The following is a 25,120-nucleotide window of genomic DNA, read 5'->3' on the forward strand; positions in this document are numbered from 1 at the left end:
TGTTTGTGTATTTGCTAACAAAAGTTGCCAAACAAATGTCTTGAAGAGCAATATTTCATTTTTGGTAATGATGTCATCAAAGTAAATCTTGATGCTTTGAGGGTTCATTTTTTGCAATTGTTTGCATCACTTTAGTGGTAATGTGCGTTTCTCTGGAGGGTTTGTGTTAATATATTGAAATTGCCTTGTTGAAGTAAAGAGTGGCAACGATAGAGCTAAATATACTTCTTGTTGTGAACTTATGTGCTGGGTATTTAAGATTGTGTTTCCAACTTTCCCAATCCGTTCATTAGGTGGGGCATCAGAATTTATGGTTTGTTAGAGAGCTTCTTTGACTACTGCTAAAGTTGTCTCTTTGTCAATTTTTATCATGTAAGATGTACAGTAAGCTGCAGCCCCATGGGGATTTAGTATGAATTGTACGTCTATGTTTGCCCCCCATAAGTTGGATACATGAGGACTAAAGTTGTTAGTATAAATGTCTTTAAGATGTCTTTTCAAGAAGAGTGTTGGTTGTGAAATAGATCCTCGAAGAGCTAATAAGTATTAATCTTCTATTAGTTTAATAGCATTTAAAAATTCATCGTAGTCCAATAGTTGTGTGTTTTCCATTGATAAAGTTTTGTAAATTAAGTTGATGTGTTTCTTTATAATGTTGTTATTAGGAGGAATGGTGAAAGGCTCTAATACTTTTGTAGATGATGTGGGTGGGCGTGGTAAACCAAATCTATATTTTTTTTAACGCTTGTATCATGTTTTCCGATGTTTATGTGTTTGAATTTGCCTATGCTGTGGATGGAGTTGTAGGATGTCTGTTGAAATGTATTTGTCTACGAACGCTTCAATTTCACAATTTGGAGATATTCCAAAGATGGGTGCATTGTCAATCCATAGAAGACCATGATCGTGTTGGCTCCCTCTATTTTGGAATTTAGTTACGAAGTAAAAATCTGTTATTTTGCCTAAGATTTTTTCATCTTTTTTAATAATATTTTTTAGAGCTTGGAATCTATGAACATAATATTGTGATGTAGTGATTGGATCAGCACGTAGGAGATGTCTTGTCTCTATTTGTAGGTTGGGATGCTTTTCTTCTGAAGTCCTTGGGTTGAGTTTGTTGTGTGGGTCTCGGCGGAGACTCACGTGTCATGGGGATGTTGAAGAGATTTCGATGGAGCCTCCACTCTAAGCTACTCCTTATGAGAGCAATGCAAGGCACTAGCCATCCACGCAAGTGTCACTCAAGCGACCTCCGAATTGTTGCAATGTGTTTCCACGAGAGAAAGAGGGAAGGGGGAGAGGGGACAAGAGAGGGGAGAAGGGAGGGAGAGGGAGAAAGGACGAGGGAAGAGGAGAGTGAAGGGGGATGGAGTGGCAAACACAAGGGCACTGCAATGGACACAAGAGAACACCCAAAACACTCTCTTGGAAGAGAACAGGAAGCTTGTATTCAAACTTGTGCAAACAATAAAAGACCAAAGTCAACCATTTGGCCTTTTATACAAGTCACCTTTTGAAGGGAGGGCCAACCCTTTTCCTTTTAACACTCTCCTCTTTACAACCAAAGGCTCTTGGGCCCATAGGGTGCCAAGGCATATTGCTATTCTTTCCATCTCTCCCTACTAGCAGAAATAGCGCTTGTGTTAACCATATTAAAGTAGTGCCAACCTCGGTAGTCTCCAGTGAGGTAAGGCCCATACTCTATGGAGGAAAATCATTGTCTGAAAGATGGTATCGATCTAGAGTGGTGTCATGGTGAACGCTACATGTATTATCTGGTGTGGGACTGAGGGCTTGCTCTAGATCGTCCTAGAGCCCATAATCACTTGTAGCAGCTCAAATCCACTCCGTCACTGAAAGGTTGCGTCCCAAAAAGGTGCTACATACATGGAAATCGGCCTCACTAGGGTGTCAAAAAGCCAACCCTTTGTCGGTGGATCTAGAAGTGCACCTGAAAGCACTGCCTTGTGTAAGTTGTGCTCTAGCCACATGTATCATCCTATAGGCTGGCCCTGTGAAGATTGCCCCCAAGTATGTGTAGGACCGCACTATCTCTACTGGCTCACCTCAGTAAGTGAAACTATGTCGGTGTAGTACAACACGTGAGGTATTGAAGATCATAACCTTAAGGTTAACTGTCAAATATGTCTCCTTGCAAAACATCTCTACTACCTCCAAATGTCTCTGCAACCCCTCTGCTAAGGATGATATAGCGACGTTGTCATCTGCATATAGGATTATTTGCATCACTATTTAGCCAGCAATGAACCCTTGCCTCCTAGGTGGTCAATAAAAGATGTGATGTCGTCAATGTAGAGCTCATAGAGGATCGGTGAAAGAGGACATCCCTACTTCCCTCTGAAGGTGTTCTCAACCCAATTTGATAAACCACCTCAGGCCCAAACTCTCCCTCTAACGCACTCATTGAGGCTCATCACTCCTCATATCAAGACCTCTGGAATCTGCATCTCTGAAGCCTCTTGATCGTACGAGAGCGTAGGACAGTATCGAAGATCTTCCAGAATTCTACAAAGTAAGCATAGATTTTATGGCGCCTCGATTTCACCTCCTCAACGATGGCCCTCAAAGTGAAGATGTGATCAAGGGTGTCCTATTGTCACTGAAAACTACCTATCCTAGAGCCCACTGCCCATGTGCCTTTGTGTGACCGTTGAACCTCCTCTCTAGCACCAACCCATAGACCTTGGCCAAAGTGTGGCCAATCATAAGTGTAAGAATTCCCCGTGTCCAAGGGATCTCCTACTTTGTGTATGGGCGAATGGTGGTGGTGCTCCAAGAAGATGAGAGAGAGAGAGAGAGAGAGAGAGAGAGAGAGCATGCATGTGTGTGTGCGTGTATGTGTGTTAAGCGAACCCGAGGGGGAGGCTTATAGTTATGCCATAGCTATGATAGTGACATTTGAAGAGCTCCTTACATCCTCTCAACGCCTTTTTAAGCCTTCTAAATGCATATCTTCCTTCTCATGCTTTAATATTTCAAATGAACTTAAAATAACAAGCTAATCCAAATATCTGCCAAGATGATGGAGCAAGATCAAAAAGTACCAATATAATATGAAGGGTATTCTATAACATGAAAAGTGCAAATTATCATATAAATCCCATGAAAAGAGCACGACTCCTCTTAGCCTCTTTCAAGTATGAATAGATCACTGGAAACAATAAGTTTCCTTCTAATTGGGCTCCATGTTCGATATGCCTTGGACTAACCACATTTGATTTTCTTTTTCCCAAATTTACCAAGAGATTGATCTAAATACTAGGAGATGGTTAACTATTTGCTTAATGCATGTGAGTGCAAACAAAATCTAACACACTATAGACTCTATTCTTTCCGTAGAAGTACGCCGTTCGACTCCCTCTCTTGTATCTATTGAACTTGCAATTTCTCAAAAAAAAGTATCATAGTTGAGTATCTTGATGAATTTTCCAATTTGCTTTTCAAACTATATCAAATGCATCTACTTTGTTTTTTGAAAAATAAAAACAAGTTTTTCTAGAATTATCATTTGTGATTGTGCAACCAATATTGTTAAGTTTATTCAAAATCTCTTTCCATAATCTCTCCATTTGAATATGTTTTAAGCACAAATTGAAATATGTAAAATGCTATTTGCATTCTCGCATTGTTGAGCAATGTAATGGCACCCACACTTGGGCACTTCAAACTCTTCCCAAATTGGCCTCATTTGTTTCCCTTAATATAGCAATCATACTCAAGGTGGAAGTATAAATGTATGTCATTGATCATATTACTCTTCCACCTTTCCTTATTGGTTTCTTCCAGGGTCATTTATGCCTCCCATGGCATCATACAAAGGGTATAAGTTGTCCTTATACAACTCTAGTTTGTGAGACATGCCTCTAAAGTAGGAAAATGAATCTATCGCCGATGCATCAAAACATAAGTTTACTGTGAAGCATACGATTGACACTTGGCCCTACTTTGCACATCTTACAAGTTGTCTATCCCAAGCATATGATTGTCACTCGTCTATGCTTTTTTTTCTTACAATTTGTGTATCTCAAGTATTGGTTCCTAAGCTATTACTTCATTCATGAGCATGTTTTCCTATGCTTTCATTCTATTTACGGTCTTTAGCCCCTAAGGCTTACCTACAATACAGTTGGCAATTCCTTGAATGACTGCAAGTCTTAACTTCTTACCTATTTTGGACTAGAACCTGAACTTTAGGTCTAGCAATGATGATTCCACTCTGTTTTCAAGTCCTCTACTCATAGAAGATGCCCAAGCTATGCCTTGGTGATGGCATACTAGCAAAGTCAATGGGTGTTAGTCTCAATTTGATAATTATCTAATGGTAGGGAAAAAAGGTGGTTTTTGTACGACAGGATCATCATGTTGGTACCCTAAGTTTCTTGTGTGGGCAATTGATTCCTTGGCTAGTATAAAGCTTCACAACCATCCAAAAAATCTATACATTAAGTTAAAATCTCAGTTTCGACAACATGATTATGACCACTTACGTGCTTTCTTTCTTGATAACAATGCCAAATGTTGTCAGTTATATAGCACTTAATCCCAACCTCCACCATTCAATATGCACAAAAACTAACAAAATAGGCTTGGAATTCCTTGAAGAGGATAGATAAGTTTTTTATCAGTGACATCGGTTGGAGTTGGTTTCTTCAATAAGCTTATAAGTGAGACTCTCGCAACCAAGAACGAGGTTTCATTGCTTGTTATTTACTATCATAATGTATTTTAATCTTCACAATTACATATGAATGAATCTTCTTTATCAAACAAGGTGACGGAATTCATTTTAGAAGTCTATCAAAGGTCTTATATTGAAAGAAACAAGAACATGTACATTTCAAGGAGTAACTTTAAAGTTTAATAAAAGTGCTAATTACCAATTTTAACGAGTCCTTGCCAATACTTGCTTTTGGGATCACGTTCACTTTTGCAACTGTAGTATGTACATCAAGGAAGTTGTAAACATAAAATTAACCTTTTTTAACAAAGCAAAGTATGGAAGAAAAAGTAATAAAGTGAGAACTAACTACCAATATCCATGGGACATTCAACCCTCCCTATTGATGCTAATAAAACCTCAAAACATCATAGCAAAATGTTTGGAACTATGCAAAATGTTACCTCTCTAGACTAATAATTGCAATTTTATTTATTTTATGAGAATGCCCTTGTGTAAGAGAAAATTTCCATAAACCTAAGTGGGTATAGAAATGTACAATGGACACCCCATGACAGCTTCAAACATAAACATTAAATACGGATGACATATGAATTTGCATGGGTGACATATCGAACCCAACGGTAGGGATTATACGACTTTGATCTCTTAACAATTTGCAAATAACGCACCTGGCACAGACAAAGGTTTAGTCAAAATCTCTCTCTCTCTCTCTCTCTCTCTCTCTCTCTGAACGGTGAGGGCAAGGGGGCTTAGGGCAAGGGTGAGGGGCATTGTAGGAGCTAGCTTGAGAGCATGCACAATTGCCAATATTGTACTTTAGTTCAGCACCTTGAAGCTTACATCTTTCAAAGGCTATAGGATGACCCTTCATAAGAACCACTCCAATAGACTCACACTAGAATTGATGCAAACTACAACAAAGCTCTTCTTATCCAAATCAAAAAGTACGAAGGGAAAAGCCGAATAAGACTCCTATTGTAGCTACACATTCCCAAGAAAGATCTTGACTCATGGGAGTAGGACACTCTTTAATAATATAAGTCTTCTTGGGATCCACCATGACCCCCTTAGCAAATAAAACATGACACAGCTAATACATTTCTTCCTTGGAAACCTCACTCTTCTTGGCATCAAGGAACAGCTGATTTTAGGAATTACTTTATGAGCCTTCTTCCCAAGAGACAAACTAGTCTCCAAGACTAGGCCTCAAGGACTTGGGGGGTATTTTTAAATCATCGTTAAGTCTTACCGTTTTCAATAAATGCCTAATGGCATCTTTATTTCTTTGCTACTCTTCCCCATTAAAAACTACTGACTTTAAGTCTTTCATGACACTAGAGGTTTCTCTTGAATGAGAGGTACCCTCTACATGTGGTAGAGAGGTGGTGTAGCTACACTTGGAGTGATTAGCTGAGAATTAGTTAGCCTTTTTGTGCTATTTGTTAAATTTTCAAGCATAGCTAAAATGGTCTCTAGCTGACTTTCTACTTCACCAATTCAACCCTCAAGTTTGAGTGTGAAATCCATAATTTCATCACCTTCTTCCTCGACTGGTAACACAGTCATCAAAGGAGCCTCCTCACCTGCTTTTTCTTTCCCTTTATTTCTCACTTGCTATCCTCTTCTTTCCTTAGTGCATCTATGCTCTCCATAACAAAAATAGGGAGATTTCCCTTCTTTTTCAAAGTAAAAGAAAAGTTTCTTTTTTATTTAAATGAAGAGACATTAGCTCAAGAGGGGAATGATAGGTGACTTTCCCTTGTGTTGCTCAAAGTTCCAAAATGTCAATCTTTAAAGTTGATGAGCCATGTCACTATCCCTTGCCCCAATGCTCTAGAAACTAGGCCACAAACCTCGATCTTGGAAATTGTGTCTTGCATTGGAAGCTTGTAGAAGCTGAAGAGGACATATAATGGTGAGGCTATTCTCATATAGGCTTGACAAAATCCCTTTAGAGACTCATGTCTAGTTTGCTGCATTTTTTAGTTTTCTGGCAGAAATGACTCAGAACAACCCCAATGAGGTGTTTGGAGTCCTCACACAAGAGGATAAGTTGGATGGCACCAACAACTCCTTGTGGAGTTTGATGGTTTGCAACATCTTGGTTTACAGACATCTCTGGGATTATGTCAATGGAGATGAAGCAAGGCCAGAAACTGTGGCTACACCTGCCACTCCTACCATCTAAACCCACTAATGCAAGAACTATCAAACCCTCTCATGACTTCCCCCCTTTGCTGTGGTCTATAACCATGACCAATTGATATGTCCTATTTTTTGTCACATTCAGAAGTTCAATCATCATGCTCTATTGTTTTGTTGCTTGGTTTTTTGTAAATTACGCCTTGCCACTTGGCTTGGTCAGTTGTGTACTCATGTTTTGGGGGGTTTGCTCATGTGCCACCCCATCCTATTTTTAGTAGCCATATGTTATACCTTTTTTAGTAAATCTATCAAATCAAAATTAGCCAATTAGTTGCAGGAAACCTCCAAAAAAGTTGGGAAATACCATTCCCTAACATTTCCAAAATTGTGGCGTTCCCGAAACTTGGAAACGTTTTGGAAACGCCTAATCTACAAGTGCGTCAAAAAAAAGTCAACAAGGCAGGTATTGACAAGAGATGATGGCAGGCTCTTGCATTATCATGATGGGTGCATAGCGAAGGCTTTAGAAGTAACACAAGACTCGGAGTAGACGATCTACATGGGTCACAACTAATTCGTCAATGCACTATACGAATCTCATCTTCAAGGATCATCTGCTCCATGCCCTCCAAGAATCCAATTGCTCGCCTTGCGCACATGTCTAGCTTATATGGTGCATGTTTTGTTTGATTGCTAGTTTCTATATGCGAGCATAAATATACTTTATTCAGCCTATTCCTATTAACTCAAGTGGCGTTTCAGAAACGTTTCAAAACTACCACGTTTCGTGCAACATAGGCTAGCCATTATCTTGCTTTATGTACTGTTGCTTTTCTTTTAATAGTGCCTTAGCATTACTTTTTAAGAATGCCTTTAACCTGCACCCTCACAAAGATACAAACGATACTCCACCCACTTTGAAGAGATTTCAAAATATTTAAGCAGAAGATATCCTTTAAAAGCTGACCTGGAGCCTTGACGCATTGAACATAGGGATGGTAAAATTCATGCTGATCGGACCCGTCTCCTTTTTTATATTTCCTGTTGAATACAAACAAGTGGATTATCTTCTACTCTAAAACTTCTAATTGGAGATTTCATTGAAACTAAGCAAAAAAGGGGAGCACTATGAATGCATTAAAAGCAACGAAGCAACTTCAAGAATTTACCATTTCTTTCTTGTGAGAGAGTGAGCTTTGCACGTAATATGTGCTCAGAACCACCGGAAATCTGCAAATAAAAAAGAAAAAATGGATAATATCCACCTGCAACATTGAACTCGACCAACTAGAATTCAAACAAACTCCCCAGTTAACACTGGCTTTACTAAGTGCCAGCTCACTACTAAGTTTACAGTCGAGAAGTCACAATTATACTGGAAAGGACAAAGGCACATCTTAATATCCCCAAATGATTCCTTCTACACCTGCAAGAACCATATTCAGTACATGACGAGAGCCTTATGCCAACCTTTCTCAAACTCCATTCAATTGTTTTGTTTCCCTCTTTGAAATCTGTTGACTGCCCTGCTGCTCCTAGCTCCAACTCAAAGCTCACCCTGCAAATAGGTCATATAATTTACAGCAAACCATCACTTTATATGTAGGGATGCATAGACTTTTTTTCTTAAAAATCAATTTCATAAAAAAAGAAATGGCCATCTCATCATGTGCAGGGTGCTGAAACCATCACAAACAAACCAGCCTAAGTTTGGATATCTTAACTTCAAATACATCTTATTCAAGTGGGGCACTTGAATAAGGTCCCCTAAGGGACAGGCTGTCCATCTTTGACCCTTATTTTATGTATGGTCTACCTTCCTCTCTCTACATATTAAGCATGCAGACTGCTCATGTTATTGACACTCCTCATGTATGTATGGTCTACCTTCCTCTCTCTTTTACATATACAGCATACAAACTGCTCATGTTGTTGACACCCCTCTGAGAGGCTGCTAGCTTCAAGGTTTCTAGGAAGCCATAGTTGTTCCACACGTTTTGGATCAATTGGAAATATCAAAAGAGCAGCCCAAATGGTCTCAACATTGGCACCTGCGGTAATAGATCTTTTGACAAATTACTATCATTTCGAATTTCAATGGATGATGGTGTAATTTTAGGCTACCACATTTGCATTGAGCCTTAATTTGTAAATCTGGCATTTAAGCAAAATGCTATTACTGCATTTTGAGAGTCACTGAACCTAAAGGAGCAGATTTTCATTTGGTTTGTTAGCATATACGCACAGGCCCAATTAGTTACATGCAGCTGAGGATGCACAAATGTACATTTTTCAGAGAGAGAGAGAGAGATTGTCAAATTCAAAGTAAATTGCAAGAATAATGCCATCTCACCTAAGTCTCTCTTTCAAAATCCCAACAAAATTAGCAATATTATAACATCTTTAAATCTGAAATTTCAATCCACCTTTCACCACAATTTCAAATTAACAAATCCACATAATATGCATCACCTTGTTGTAGATTTTGGCAGAGGAACTCTAAGGACTATAGAATTGGCTGTAACCGTGTTTACAAACTCAGCACGAACCTTGATCACCAATTCCGCCTGAGTAGAATTCAGATGAAATTAGAACCAAAAGCAACAATCAGACTTAATGCAAAGGAGGAGGGGAAACCACAAATAGAGTTTTTAATCTCAAACCTTGAATGGTCCTGCTTCTTCTATGATTGGAAAAACCCTGAATGGAGCTTTGAATTCTTGAGTCATTCTATAATTCATTACAGAAAATTCACCATCTGGAGGCACCTGAAGTGGGTTTAAAACCACAAAACACAACCAACAAACTTGATAACCTTTTTCAGATGCAAGAAGCACGCAAAAAGGGAAACTCTTGTTGGATGTGGGCATCCTAACAAATCATGGAGAGTCAGGCTGAATTACATTTCATTTGAGAGCCCAACGAGCTGCTAGAAATCTAAACAAACAAAGGCACAACACAGAAAGGAAGTAAAGAGACTTCACTTTTTAACATCACAGACTTTTGAATAAGAAGCAACTGACACATCCCCTGGCTAATTTCCCTGCTATTATTCAAAACATGCAGTTGTAGGATACTTGAGAGTCCTAACTGATATCAAAGCTTACCAAAGTAAGTGTTCGGTCCAAGTCGAAGTCATCCAAGCGCACAGATTCATGAAAATTACAATCATCTAATAATACCAAGCCCATTCCTCCTGAACTCCCATACTCTGTAATGGAAAAGATATCAGAATAAGTTGGCCAAAGACTTAACCAGCCAAGCATAATCAAGAAGGTTTGCAGTAACTTCTGTTAATAACCCGAAATACATATTTTAAACCATAACCGAAACCAAAACACAATGCAAACAGGTAAAGAAGGATTTCTTTAACAAACAAGAAGAAAGATCAGGTTTCATGCTGTTATAAGGCAAATGCCCACCCTCTCAGGCCTGGCTGGAGACTCACAGCATCTCAAATCAAGCAACAAGATCCACTAGAGAAGTACTGACAGTGAGAAGTATCATCATAAGCACAGTCAAAGACGTGATGGAAGGAATGGAAGCAGGGATGGAATGCAGGAATGCTGCATGTATGTTAAGTAACTTTGTAAAATATCATAAATTTCCAGCCTAAGATTATGTGTTCATAAGGGCACATGTGGCTGAATTGCTAGCTGCCATATGAAACCAAACAAAGGAGTACATTTCCATAGGTTCCCACAGTCCCTGGACAGAAGAAAAGAGACAGCTTTCCCATAGTAGTTGAAAGTCCCTGCAAACTACTAGAGATATCCGAGGAGCAATGCCTCACACTTTTCACAAGCCCATTCAAAAAAATCCAAAAAGCGAAAACACAAATGTGAAGCCTGAATTATATCGAGCACTTGTGCTTTTGCATTGCAAAATGTACCAGGATTCCCCTCTTTCCTCACCAAGGGCTTTGCTCTTGACATGGTTGTTAAGACACTCATGTCTTATGATAAGACATGTGTCTTACCTTAAAACACCTTTAGACACTCCCTTTTTTTTTTTGGTTATACATATATTAATTAATATTTATTATTATAACCACAATGACATGTCTTACGTGTCTTATCTTTAAGACAATTTAGGCACTCATGTAACGGTGCAGAGCAACAACCCTTGCCATTGACAAATCTGAATACGCAGCGCACTATGCAAAGAATGCCATGCAGGTAGTGGATCAGGAGCCTGGACCATCTTTTTCTGTTGGGCACTATCTATCAATTATACATAGATGAGTCTGAGATATGCTATCGAGGTAACACAATGAGAGAATTGCCACCAGGATAGCTCATTTATCCAGGAGCATAAGACAATGTTGAACATTCTTGGGTAGCATAGAGGAGGAGGAGAAGATAGCACATGAAATCAAGTCAAGCTCTTGAGCTGCTCTTGTGTAGGACTGATTGTGGGTGGGGATTTGATTGGCAGCCAGCTAGGCGATTTTGAATCTCCACCACAACCTTTGATATCCCATAGGATTGCAGGACTAAAGGGTTCTATGGAAGGTGATGAAAAGCATCGAACAGGTTGATATTTATAAATGACTTCCCAGAAATATCCTATGCAAGAGCAAATCTGATCCAGTTTGGCCATCCTTACAATAAAAAAGACTGTTGAACAGTATTGATTGTAGCAAGTTCCATCCCCATAATCTGCTGGCGATGCCAAGGCTAGCCTTGATCATAAAGAATGTCAATTCATCACACCTTTTGCCTAAGGAAACGGGAGGAGACGGACAAGTGGAAGTACATGGGACAAGAAGCGTATATTTTAATATGCTTACCATAGCTAGAACCCCCTCCAGAGCCAATGCTAAGATCCTCATTCAGTGCCAGTCTGATTTCTGGGTTACCAGTTAGGTAGCTCTTCATTTGAATAGTCCCATCAACCTCTGATGTTAGGATGTACCCCTGCTCAACAATTAAAAAATGGCAGATATCAATCCTGTTTTGCTTCAACTTGCCCATCTAAACCACAACAAGACTTCTTCTTGAACCCAAGAAGCCCTCGTAAAGTGAACACATATTTTGATGTAAAACCTCCTACCTTATATCCAGAATTGATTTTCCAGAAAACATCACTTAAAGCAAATCCAGAATAGTAAACTCTTGTCCTTCCAGAACATAATTCAGAGGAATTGCAATTTCATTCTGTGATGGGGTTTATAGTAAACAGCTGGTTTTGAAGAAAATAAAGGATAGCATTGAGTGACAAAAAAAGTTCTGACTTGAGTTGAGTCTGCATACACTGGAGCTGAAGGTCACGCTTATTTTTTCAATTATGTCAACGAATATTTCTTCACGCTTTTTCCCACCAAGCTCATTTGCTACAACTGATTTGGTTACAGCAGTACCAGGCATCCGCTTTGATGCTTGCTGGAAAATAGAAAGACTTATATGTAGACAAACTCAGGTAAACAGGTGACGTAATTGACAGAAACCAGAAATGAAGTGAAGCAATGAGGTCATGTTCACCATGAATATTGCAGCAGGACCAAGATTTGGCATTCTTGCAGCATCAACAGCAACAGGTTCATTGAAAACATAAGATTTCAAGACTTCTGTGGATGTTGTTTGTGGATATCCGAAGTCCTTCAAGGTAGTATCAACATTCTGTCAATTGAGACATACTACCAAGCCCAGCTTACAAGCTACAACACAATTACCCTATGATTTAACAAGCTCCATATTAACCTCGAAAGCTTTTACTCACTATCATTTCATCAAGCAATTCGTAAACCAGCACGAAATTTTTTCGTAATGATTCTTCATTAAGAATCCCCAGATAATCCTTTGTTACACGAACGATCCGTTGCAGCAACTCAAGGACAAGAGCTGGTGATACATTCACTCTTGATGTTGCCACAAACAGTAGCCCTGCAACCTTCACATGTAGATAGTTTACTCCATCCACATTCTGCCACAACACAAGAGCAAATTCATTTACCAGTGTCAGACTACATGTAGGTACATATGATCATCATAAAGCACTACAACTAGAAATTGTGCAACGCTGTAACCTCTATAATACAGTACATCAACCTTAAAACTCCTGGGAAAGGCCTTCTAAAAGAATGCACACGCTTGCTTGGTTGTCAATTCTTCAGATCTCATTAAATCCCCCCAAAATCAATTTCAAGATCTAGATGGATGATTGCAAGTGGTTGGTGGATCTCATCTTCTATATCGAATTCCATCTCTTCTTTCTTCTCCCGTCTTTACCTCTATCTTTGAGTTTGTTCTCCCTAATTCCAGGCTCTCAGCAGTTCTCTCTTCTCTTTGCTCTTGCTACAATTTAGCGGGGACATCAGCTTAGAAAGCATTCCTTCCTAAAAAATTATCACCTTTCAAGCAATTTCCAGCAAGTTTGCATCAGCTCCAGCCAATTCACAGCAAGAAAAGCCAATAATCTTCATATAAGCAGCCATTTTTTGAGTAAAACATGTGTATTTTTCTATTTTTGGAATGATATCAGACATTTATTATAAAAAACAACCTGCTAAAGTTGTAAAGTTTCAAGCAAGTAAACAAGAGATTTGTTGCAGTCTCAACATCTACCTCTCATCAAAGTTTGTTCAAGCCCAAGTGTGCTTAACGAGATTTTTTCACAACTTGGTCAAGCCATCCAAACACCATGTAATGTATCTTTACTATTCTTCTCTTTTATGGTATGTTGCACATGATGTGTTCCTATTTAATGTTCTTAGAAGGTCTTGTTTCTCACTATTTGAATTATTCTTTAGTCCATAAAACCCAAACCTGTGTCTCCCTAACGACAGCCAGATTGGCTGGGACTGCATAGTATGGGATGCGCAGTCTTATTTGGGATGGACTAAGGATACTTGGGATGGACTAAGGACAAATCCTTTGGGCTTGAACAGTTTATGCTGGACTAGCCTACTGTTCTATGGTACACCTAATAATTGGAAAACTTTATTTTCAAAGAATGTCACGGATGTGTCAAGAAAACCCTTATTTGCTTTTATACCCTGATGTGAGGATTAACTTGGGTAAAAACAAAGGTAATAAAGGTAATCATTGTGATTACTATGTGCTTGGATCGAGCACTAAGAGTGGAACACAAGATAATATAAGACTCTATGTTCCTGTGAACACAGAGGAATTTTGGGGTTTCTCAAGGAGAGAATTGGGAATACCCGCCGGTGACTTTGAAACAAGGAATCCAAATATGTGGATACCAAAACTTCTTATTCACACGAGAAGAAAATCAAGAGATGCAATCCTTGGAATGAAGATTCCTTCTGGTAGTTTGTGGGAAACTCTGGACAAAGTTACCCTTATGGACATGGTTTTGGGATGTCGGAAGCCTAGTTGATACTTGGCTGGATTTCCACCCACACCTCCCCCTCGTGGCCATGGTCTTGAAAGACAGGTCTGGGATCCCTTTACAAGCAGGGAGGGAGAGAAGAGGAAATCTGGAAGATGATTTTCTAGAGATCTTGAATGAGATCTTCATAGACCTTAACTCGACTGTTTGGATACTACTAAGGTCTACACTAAAGATAGCCTAAATACTAACATCCAGATGCGTGGTCTGCAGTAGTATGGGATGTTGTAGATGCTATTGTGAGTGCATCAGAATTCCTAGGTGGCGGGTAATTCAGAACCATTGCCACTGGGCCCTTGATGAGAATAGTTGGCATAAGGTTCATTTTCAGCTACCATTGGTGAAGCTGACCACTTTCCAGAGCTAGGGAAGTTCAATGTAGGAACTTCAATTGCTAAATCCTATGGTGTATTTTGCATGCACCCATTGGTTGATAGCCAAGGCCTCTACAACAGAATCAGTCATGCCCTCACTAATATAGGGTCTGCCGCGGTCAGCACTGTTGCTGTCGTTAATATGGCTAGAGTAGTCACAGTGGCTTGAGGTATCAGCTCTCTCCCCGTCGCAATCTCCCACAAATCCCTCAACACTAAGTGGCTCCAAGCATTCAGTGGTCCCATCGAGGTTACCCCTCTCACCAAATTAGGGATCTAATATCTGTTGGCCATGATAATGAGCTGAAAAAGGATAAAGTTAGAGTGGTGTACACCTGCATGAACTGAGCCTCCCTCCAAGGGTGCAATCCTGCCTGGAAGCTGAGCCTCTCTCCACGCGAACAATCCTTCAAATGTGGAAGCAGATTCCCCAGCAATGAATCGAGGTCTTCCTTGAGCAAGGTCCTTACCTTCAAGCTCCACTTCCCGTCAACTTCCGTCAGCGCTCTTCTACCACATTAGAAATGATCCCGCAACGGAAGACTGGTCGAGCGTCCCCGGGAATGCACTCAGAAGTGTTTGACTATGGAATCAAAAATTCTTTACTTGTGTGTACTTCACAACCATAAGTGCCAGTAAATAGGCACTGCTCCAAGAAAGATATAGAATCCAAAATGCTATATTTCCGTCCAAAATCAGACACAATACAAAAAAGATGCACAGTCCCACCAAGCCATGGTCCTCTGATCTTACCAAAAGCTCTCCTACTATCTGCTTGGCACCTCTAAATCCTTGAGCCCGTGTGATCCTCCTCAGCTTATGTAGATTCTCCGTCCAATGATCCCTCCTTACTACTTGGGTGGTCAGCCTAGGAGGGAAGCACTTCTAAGCTTAGTAAGCAGCCCCTCTATCCCTCCATCTCCTGGATGTAGACCCAAGCGAGGGTCTTCTACTGCCCTATCTACTCACCGAAAGCTACTAATGTCACCTAGAGAGAGAGGGCCTTGTTTGTGGGTGTGCCCGCCCAGTGTGAGCCTAGGGTAAGATGAGTGAGGGCATGTGTTGTGGGTGTGCCCGCTCCTGTGAGGGTAAAGCAGTTGCCCCTGGGTAGCCCCTGCTGTGGCATGGTGCTGGCCAGGTTTGGCGAGTTTGTCCATGCCTGAGTGCGCTTAACTAGAGCTTTCCATAAATTGGTCTAGCATCCAAACACCAAAACCTTAAGGTGGTCGATGTCCTACGATCTATCCAATTTATGGAAATGTCTCTTATCAAGTCCAGGATTCAAACGCAGTAACTAGTGTTCTCTAGAAGTGTATCTCCAGAAAGATTTATCTTCATCTTCAAGCATTTAGAAGGCTTGGAGCGCATTTTGGACCTGCTTGTAGCCATCTCTGGTCCATATCTGGAAAATACTCTTTAAGATTGTTATGTTTGGAATATTTTCATCAGCCTTTGCAGAAATTCTGATGTTGTTTGATTGATAGCAAGCCACGAAATTCAGAGCAATAAAACTATGGTATCCTTGAAAGCGAATTATTGGAAGACAATGTTAGAAATGGTCCTACAGAGGGTATGCTACAGCGGAAGATTGATAGAGCATCCCCAGGAATGCACATAGACATGTTTAACTCTGGAATCAAAACTTCTTTACTTGTGTGTACTCACAACCATAAGTGTGTTCAAGCCTCCAAGAAAGATATAAAATCCACAATGGTATATTTCCGTCCAAAACCGGACACAATACAAAAGAGATGCACAGTCCCACCAAATCGTGGTCCTCTCATCTTACCAAAAGCTCTCCTACTATCTGCTAGGCACCTCTAGATCTGGCCTCTTTATATAGGCCTCCTCCGAAAAAACCGACTGGTAGGGGGAAATGGGCAGACCCAATCGACCTCCCAACCCGATTTCTGTGCTCACTCCAGCTGCCCTGTTGGGCCCTCATTTTGAGGACCTTTGCAAGCCCTACCTAGCCAAATGGCAAGCTACCACCGGCCCAAGTAGGCCTGCCCTTCTACCAACCCCATCTAGGGCTCTATTGGCCCCCCAAACTGCTTCGAAGCAGGTGTCTACTTGCTGCGCATGTCTCGCCTCCATCTAGCCTCCGTTCTATCCATTTTCAGGTCCTAGAGCCACTCCAAAAGATCCGTACAGCCTACAGTTTTGCTCCATACATGTCCGTACTTCTGTGGCATGTTCTATGATCCATGTGTCCTTGATCCAAGCTCCTAGCTCTGCCCCCAACCCCGTCGTACTGCTGCAGTGTTACATCCACGACTAGAGGTAACTAGATACGAGATCCACTAAACCCTAGGCCAGGCTGACAAGGGTCTAGGACTAGATCAAGGGGTCAGCATAAGGGCTATCCCAAGGTTAGGATTAACCTAGGGCTATGACCTAAGGTAGAAGATGTGATCTAGATCACTAGGAGTGAGCTAGCTTGGTATACTTGGCAATAGAGTACTGGCCAAGTCAGGATTGTTGGGTGTTGGAAGCAATGGAAGCACAATGAAGAAAAAAGAGATGTTGTAATAGATTGCTGCAAAACCGAAGTGTGGAGGCTCAAGGGAGAGCCAACATAACAAAACTCTAGGGTTAACTGCCCTAACTGCACTAAGTGTCCTAACTGACCTAGATGGTACATAAACTAACTGTACCAATAGTCCTAACTGACTATAACTAGGCCTACAAGGCTCATACCAAGGTATAAGTGGCATCTATGGATAGCCCATGAGATAGCCTACAAACCCCCTCCATGGTATGGGCTGAAGTATCCTGGACATGGCTCAGGATACCTAAATATCTAGAGTCATGGTTGCAGATGTTCGTCCCGTAGGATCGGTGAACCCATGCATGACAAGTGAAGTATCAGCCCCATAAAGAAGGCCTAAATTATGAGTGCCTTTAAGATATCTGAAACACGCTTCACGACATGCCAATGGTGCATAGATGGGCTGTGCATATATCTACTAACTGTGAGATAGCATACTGTAGATCAGGTCTCGTATGGCATAGGTAAATCAAACAACCAACTGCCTGCTGATAGAGAGTGACATCACATGTACCGCTGCAATCCTCAAAAGAGAAGTGAAAACCAGTCTCTAATGGTGTGGATACTGGCTTGCAATCCTCAAACTGAAACGCTGCAAAAGCTGTCCAATGTACTTGGATTGTGACATCAAAATACCCCCCTCACTGCTAGCAAATTGAATGCCCAGATAGTAGTGTAGAAGACCAAGATCAGACATAGCAAATGTCTGCTGCAAATCAACTTTAAAATCTGTAATTTGCTAAGCATGTATCCCAGTTACAAGCATGTCATCCACATAAAGGACTAAAATCAGCAAATCTGTCCCACGCTTGTGGATTAAAGGGTAGCCTCTGTAGGGCTGTTCTGAAAGCCAAGTGTGAGCAAAGAGAATGAATTCTCGAATACCAAGCCCGAGGTGCCTGCTTCAATCCATAGAGGGCCTTTTTCAAGCGGCATACCTTGCTTTCAAAACCGTCAACCTCAAAGCCAAGAGGTTGGGAAACATAGACCTCTTCCTGCAAATGCCCATGAAGGAAAGCTGTCTTAATATCAAGCTGATGTATCTGCCAATGAAAGTGGGCAGCAAAGGCAATAACAATGCGAATGGTAGTGATCCTGGAAGTGGAAGCAAAAGTCTCCTCGAAGTCAATGCCATGCTCCTGAGCATAGCCCTTAGCAACAAGACACGCTTTGTAACGGTCCACTGAACCATCAGCTTTCCGTTTGATCCTGTAAACCCACTTAGTTCCAATGGCATTCTTGCCATAAGGCAAATCACACAACTCCCAAGTTGCATTCGGATGGATAGAATCCAATTCAGCTTGCATGGCCTTCATCCAACAATCATTTTGAAAGGCATCTTGATGACATAATGGCTCTTCATTGCATGCTGTAGCAACCAAAGAATAAGCAACAAAACTAGCATGCTCTTTCTGGATAGCTGCTCTCGTACGGGCTGGCAGAGGAGTGTCTTGTTTGCTGTCTTTTAATGTGTCAAGGAGCCAACGGGGTACCTCTTTAGGCTCCTGAATTTCTGCTCTTTCCTGGTCAAGAGCCCGGTGCAAATTATCCTTATCAATGATAGGCATAGCAGGCTGAATTTCTGCGTGCACATGTGGCTGTAAATGACCAACAGATGGAGGAGGGACAGCCTCACATGGAACATCATCCCGAGCATCGGATGGAAACAAAGGCATCAAGCTGTCAAATATGTCTGGGGTATCAACAACAGGCTGTTTTTGACAGTCCAGCAAAGGCATAGTGGAAGATTCAACAAACACAACATCCCAACTGACAAAACACTTGCCCGTGCGGGGCTGATATAGCTTATAGCCCCTGCTCTCTAAACTAAACCCAAGAAAAATGCATTTAACAGCTTTATCATCCAACTTAGTGCGGCGCTATGAAGACACATGAGCATAAGCTAAGCACCAAAAGTCCTCATGTGGGAAATGCGAGGCTTACGACCTGTCCAAGCCTCATAAGGTGTGATAGTCTGCAACGCCTTTGCAGGACATCTATTCAAGATGTAATTTGCACACATGACCGCATCCAACCACAACTTCTTAGGCAAATTTTTACCTTTCAACATGCATCTGACCATTTCCATTGTGGATCTATTCTTCCGCTCAACCACGGGATTCTGTTGAGGAGTATAAGGCACCGTGCATCGATGATTAATGCCACGGGAAACCAAGAAAACAGCAAACTCCTTCAACATGTATTCACCCCCCCTCTCTGTATTAATGTGAGCAATGTGCAGCCCACTCTCATTCTCAGCCAAGGCAATAAAGTGCTTGAAGCATGAACAAACATCAGACTTGGATTTCAATGCGAAAATCCAAGTGTACCTGGTGAAATCATCAATAAAAGTAACAAATAGTAGAATCCCCCAAGAGCTGCAACCCTCATGGGTCCACAAACATCACTATGTGTTGGAAAGGTCACCTCCCCATCTGTAAGCCCCCAAATGAGGAGTGCGTGGGGGAGGGATACCTAGGGCAGGATGTGCCCAAGAGAGAAGAAAGAGAGGGGGCTGCCACATGGGCAGCACCTCACAGGATTGGGACCTGCAGATGGCGTCAGCATGGTGAGGGTAGTGGGCAGGTGAAGGGCCTGCAACAGACCCTGATGATGGCGACGTACAGGCGGGTCAGGACAGCAGGATGTACAGGAGTACGGCGCAGGACACGTGGCTGGGAAGAGGACCTGGCAGAGGCGCAGATATGGAAGGATGTGCAGGCCCAGATGTGGAGCAGGAAATGTGGCTGTCAGTGGGCAGTAGGCATGCCTTATATAGGCTGGACCCTTGCCTTGAATGGAGGGCCAAAGGGCCCTAGAAGTTTGGGCCAAAAGCCCTGGGTTGTGTGCCCTTATAGGGCTGGACCAGCCACAGACTGGTCGGCCAGTCTGGTCGGCCAGTCTGCTGCAGGCTGGTCGGTATTTTGCCAGCCCCCTTGGGGCCTATATAAAGAGGCCATTGGGCCTCATTCAAACGTCCAACAGTTCAGCAGAACCGGCAGCAGACAGGAGCAGCCATAAGACATTTTCTTGGGCCTCATCTTGGAGGTGAAGGAGAGTAGAAGGTGTGCTGCAGACTGAGCTCTCAAGGGCTGAACCTTGGCTGTCTCTCAGGGCAGCAAGGTGTTGTGATCTGGACGGAGAGTCTATAGAAGCTCCACGTGGAGCACGCGGGCTCGAGTCTAGAGATAGCCAGCAAATAGGAGAAGGACCTTGTGGTAAGATCAGAGGACCACACCATTGGTGGGACTCTGGATCTATCTCTTTTGTATTGTGTCCATAGTTGTGGACGGAAATATATATTTTGGTGGTTTCTCTATCTGGTTGGTTCATTGTCTATTGATGAGTCTGCACACCTATTGTATCCACATAAGTAAAGAAGTTTGTGATTCCACAACCCACACCGCACACTGTGTGAGCTCCTAGGCATTACTATAAGTCTTCCACTGCGTGTACCCTCTGTTGGGTATTTTCTAACATGGTATCAGAGCCCAAGTAGGAGGCTCACAGGTGTGGGAGCCTGAAGGCAGGGACCTTGCTGAAGGACGACCCTGATTCAGAAGCTCTAGGGAATCGACTTCCACAACTAGAGGATTGTGCCCTTGCGAGAAGGAGGGTGACTCAGGTTCAGTCAGGTGCGTTCAGAGTTCTGGTTTACTGAAATTGAGTTTTGGTTGACTTTGCTGTGTGGTATATACAGCAGAGATGTCGACCTCTACAGCCTCTTCAGCCCTTGCTTTCCCTTCCTCCTCCCGCAGTTTTCTCTCTTTCACTATCCCTAACTTTGGAGAGTCTGGGAACCTGGACGGGACTAATTACCCGATCTGGCAAGTGAAGATCCGGAGTCATTTAGTGGCTCGGAAGTTGTGGAAGCTGACCACAGGAGAGGAGTCAAAGCCGGAGGACATGGTGGATAGGAAAGGGGAGATACTCATGGCAGTAGACAGAGAGGAGCTTGAAGCTTGGGAAGACAGAGATGCCCATGCCCTGGCAATAATCATAGGGACTACGGCAGACTCCGTTGTTCCGCATATCCAGCTGGCCGAGACATCAGTAGAGGCGTGGGCCACCCTGAAGGATCTGTATGAGACAGACAATACCTCCCGGATTGTGCTTCTTCAGCATCAACTCTACAATCTTGATATGGAAGAAGGAGATACGGTACATAGCCATTTGACGAAGGTCAAGGTGGTGAGGGATCAGCTGGCAGCAATTGGTCAGAAGACAGACTCATGCCATCTGGCCTTGATGGTACTGAGGAGACTGCCTCGGAGTTTCAAGAGCTTTGTTACGGCTGTGACAGCAGGACAAAGAACCAAACCTCTGACGTTTGAGGAGTTGTGTCCATTACTGCTACAAGAGGAAGCTCGGGAGAAGCTCTACAACGAGCATAAAGATGACAAGGCGATGCTGGTGAAGGATTCCGCTGGCAAAGGAAAGGGCAAGCCTAACGGTGGCAAGTCCAAGCAAGATGACTCTGACGACGAGGGGACTTCGAAGAGAAAGCACAAGAAGAAGTGTTTCTATTGTGATACGCCCGAACATTTTGCAAAGGACTGCAGAAAGAAAAATGCGGATCTGAAAAACAAAAAGGAGTCTGACTCAGATTCAAAGGGAAAGGCCAAAGCAAATGTGGTAATCAAAGAGTTGTTCCTGGTGACATCACCGAGTGTTACCGAGGTCAGATATGTTGATCCAGAAATCACAGTGAGGATGTCTGACATAGAGATGTGGGTCGACGAGGAGTCAGAAGCCTTTGTGAAGGTGAAGGACAGCATGGAGCGCTTGGTACCTTCCAGGTGTGTGGTTGTTGACACTGACATGAGGGTGGATTCCATGGAAGGCCCTGGGGTCTCATGGTCAAATGGATGCTGGAGTTCAGAAGGGAACAGTACAGGATTACACAAGCGCTTGGTGGGTGCCTCAATGAGAGTTTGCTTTCAGAGCGAACATTCAGGCAGTACAACAGTCTGGTATGTATTTGATATTTTGCATTTGAGCCAGAAGAGTACCTGCTTGAGAACTCAGCGAGAGTTCATAATTCAGGTTATCTAGAAATATTCATTGGTTGCAGACCTTGCTAAAGGAAGGACGGGTTGAAACAGACCCTCAGAGCATGGTGCCTGGAAGACTCCAGGTTGTTCACTCATTATGAGGGGGACAACTGGAAGATCGTGACGGCTGGATTGCTCGAGTTTAGAGGCGCGAACGTGACTAAAGGAGGTGGTTACCAGGAGGTGCTACCAAAGATGGACCTATGTACCAGGATGGTGTGCGGAAGCGGAACCGGACCTGGTGGAGCAGGAGCCACTGGATGAAAAGCCAGGAAAAGATTTCGACATCGAAGAGTTCCAGAGGACTACGACCAGGGAGTTACTGGAGCATCCTCATCGACGTGTTGGCATTGGGCCGAGATGTGTCGGTGAGAGGGGGTGTTGGAAAGGTCACCTCCCCATCTGTAAGCCCCCAAATGAGGAGTGCGTGGGGGAGGGAGACCTAGGGCAGGATGTGCCCAATAGAGAAGAAAGAGAGGGGGCTGCCACATGGGCAGCACCTCACAGGATTGGGACCTGCAGATGGCGTCAGCATGGTGAGGGTAGTGGGCAGGTGAAGGGCCTGCAACAGACCCTGATGATGGCGCGGAACTGTTGGCGGGTCAAGACAGCAGGATGTACAGGAGTACGGCACACGTGGATAGGAAGAGGACCTGGCAGAGGTGCAGATATGGAAGGATGTGCAGGCCCAGATGTGGAGCAGGAAATGTGGCTGTCAGTGGGCAGTAGGCATGCCTTATATAGGCTGGACCCTTGCCTTGAATGGAGGGCCAAAGGGCCCTGGAAGTTTGGGCCAAAAAACCTGGGTTGTGTGCCCTTATAGGGCTGGACCAGCCACAGACTGGTCGGCCAGTCTGGTCGGCCAGTCTGCTGCAGGCTGGTCGGTATTTTGCCAGCCCCCTTGGGGCCTATATAAAGAGGCCATTGGGCCTCATTCAAACATCCAACAGTTCAGCAGAACCGGCAACAGACAGGAGCAGCCAGAAGACATTTTCTTGGGCCTCATCTTGGAGGTGAAGGAGAGTAGAAGGTGTGCTGCAGACAGCTCTCAAGGGCTGAACCTTGGCTGTCTCTCAGGGCAGCAAGGTGTTGTGATCTGGACGGAAAGTCGACAGAAGCTCTGGGTGGAGCACGCGGGCTCGAGTCTAGAGATAGCCAGCAGATAGGAGAAGGACCTTGTGGTAAGATCAGAGGACCACACCATTGGTGGGACTCTGGATCTATCTCTTTTGTATTGTGTCCATAGTTGTGGACGGAAATATATATTTTGGTGGTTTCTCTATCTGGTTGGTTCATTGTCTATTGATGAGTCTGCACACCTATTGTATCCACATAAGTAAAGAAGTTTGTGATTCCACAACCCACACCGCACACTGTGTGAGCTCCTGGGCATTACTATAAGTCTTCCACTGCGTGTACCCTCTGTTGGGTATTTTCTAACACTATGAACCATATAAAGCTTACGTGAAGCACCAACTCTCCCATCCTTGGGAAACGCAGCACGGTGCATCTTACCAAGTAAGCATGGTTCACAAACATGTTTGGTAGGCATATGCATTTTGGGAAGATCCACAACCTCTCATGCCACAAATGAGTATCTGCCATGGTAGAATCAATAGCAAAGGCATGTGCATCGGCAAGTGCAGCATCATCATCTAAACATCTGTCACAAGCATCAAGTCTGTAAAGACCGCTAGACAATGTGCCAGTCAAAACCAAGGTAGAGGCATGTGTAACATCATACATTGCACACCTCACACCATCAAAAATAACCTGAAGGCCACATGTAGCAATGGCTGAAATAGAAATGAGGTTCTTACGGATGCCTAGAACATAAAGCACATGCTCTAGAGTGACAATACCACCAAAGACAGAAGTAAGAGCAACTTGCCCAATACCTTTCACGGTATATGATGCATTATTGGCACATGTGACACTGTCCCCCTTAGAAGTAAGCTCCGATGAGCTGAATAACTTCCTGCAGTAAGTGATTTGCTTGCTAGCACCACTATCAAAGAACCACGCATCACGAACATCTAAAATTGCCATACAAGCATCATGAACATCAGGATTATACTGACATGTAACCAAGAAAGCCCAATGGTGGTCTTGTGTGAAATTAGCGAACTCATGTCGATCTTCTGCACTAGAAGAACCAGATACTGCAAGACCAGACTCTTTCTTTTCCTTTCCAAATGCTATGCGCTTCCTACATTGAGAAATATCATGCCCAAGTTTCCTGCAATAGTTACATCTCTTCTTCTTTTTGTTATCCCCTGAAGAAGAGACACCATGTGAATGATCAGCATGGAAATGAGAGGGCTTTCCACCTGAAACCTTGCCTTTACCTTTGTGTTTATGATGGGCAGCAAATGCTTGATCACTAGCCATAGTAGCATTGCGATTCACACGACTTTGCTCCTCCTGAAGAAGAAGAGCGACAAGCTGGTAAATGAGAAATGATTGGCATCACCCCCTGCAACCAACCTCAATGTAGTAGCAAAGCCTTGATATGAATCAAGCAACCCATCAAGGGTATTAGAAACCAGCTAAGAATCAGGCATAATCTCATCAATGTTGGCCAACTGCTCTTTCAAGTTTCAAATCCTTCACGTTAGTGAGATAGGCATTCATGTTACCATCCTCAACAAGCTTTAAATCTTTCAATTGCCTCCGGAGATAGGCAACCCTCGCCTCATTACAAAGATGCAAGCTAATCCCATACTTGCTTAGCTGTCTTGCAAGACCGAATACGAGGGATAATAACCTGTTTCACTGTAAGAACAATCAAGACATGTGCTTTGGCATCACGACCATCCCACTGAATTTGCTCCTGTGAAGGAGGTAAAGCACCTGGAGCAAGAGGTGCAGGAGTCCCGGCTATAGCAATAGAATCAACACCTGAAGAAGGTAAAGCACCTGGAGCAAGAGGTGCAAG

At 42.9% G+C, this 25,120-nt stretch overlaps 1 protein-coding gene across 1 annotated transcript in view; it reads right to left on the reverse strand.

The window, feature by feature from the left end:
- Positions 1-5,031: 5,031 nt before the first annotated feature.
- Positions 5,032-25,120, reverse strand: part of LOC147894334 (Clathrin adaptor complexes medium subunit family protein) — a 51,610-nt gene continuing 31,521 nt past the window's right edge. The window contains exons 4-14 of the mRNA XM_087384497.1: positions 12,569-12,772; positions 12,331-12,447; positions 12,103-12,231; positions 11,640-11,766; positions 9,955-10,058; positions 9,511-9,615; positions 9,320-9,414; positions 8,318-8,405; positions 8,017-8,077; positions 7,815-7,888; positions 5,032-5,370 (exon numbers count right to left, since the gene is read on the reverse strand). Of these exons, the coding sequence (XP_087240623.1) occupies positions 5,272-5,370; positions 7,815-7,888; positions 8,017-8,077; positions 8,318-8,405; positions 9,320-9,414; positions 9,511-9,615; positions 9,955-10,058; positions 11,640-11,766; positions 12,103-12,231; positions 12,331-12,447; positions 12,569-12,772 (1,203 nt within the window). The 3' untranslated portion in view covers positions 5,032-5,271. The remainder of the gene's footprint in view (positions 5,371-7,814; positions 7,889-8,016; positions 8,078-8,317; positions 8,406-9,319; positions 9,415-9,510; positions 9,616-9,954; positions 10,059-11,639; positions 11,767-12,102; positions 12,232-12,330; positions 12,448-12,568; positions 12,773-25,120) is intronic.

Source organism: Dipteris shenzhenensis, chromosome 14 (genome assembly GCF_047967505.1).
Source record: "Dipteris shenzhenensis isolate YYH24624 ecotype China chromosome 14, Dip_SZ_1.0, whole genome shotgun sequence".
In the NCBI taxonomy this organism is placed as follows: domain Eukaryota; kingdom Viridiplantae; phylum Streptophyta; class Polypodiopsida; order Gleicheniales; family Dipteridaceae; genus Dipteris; species Dipteris shenzhenensis.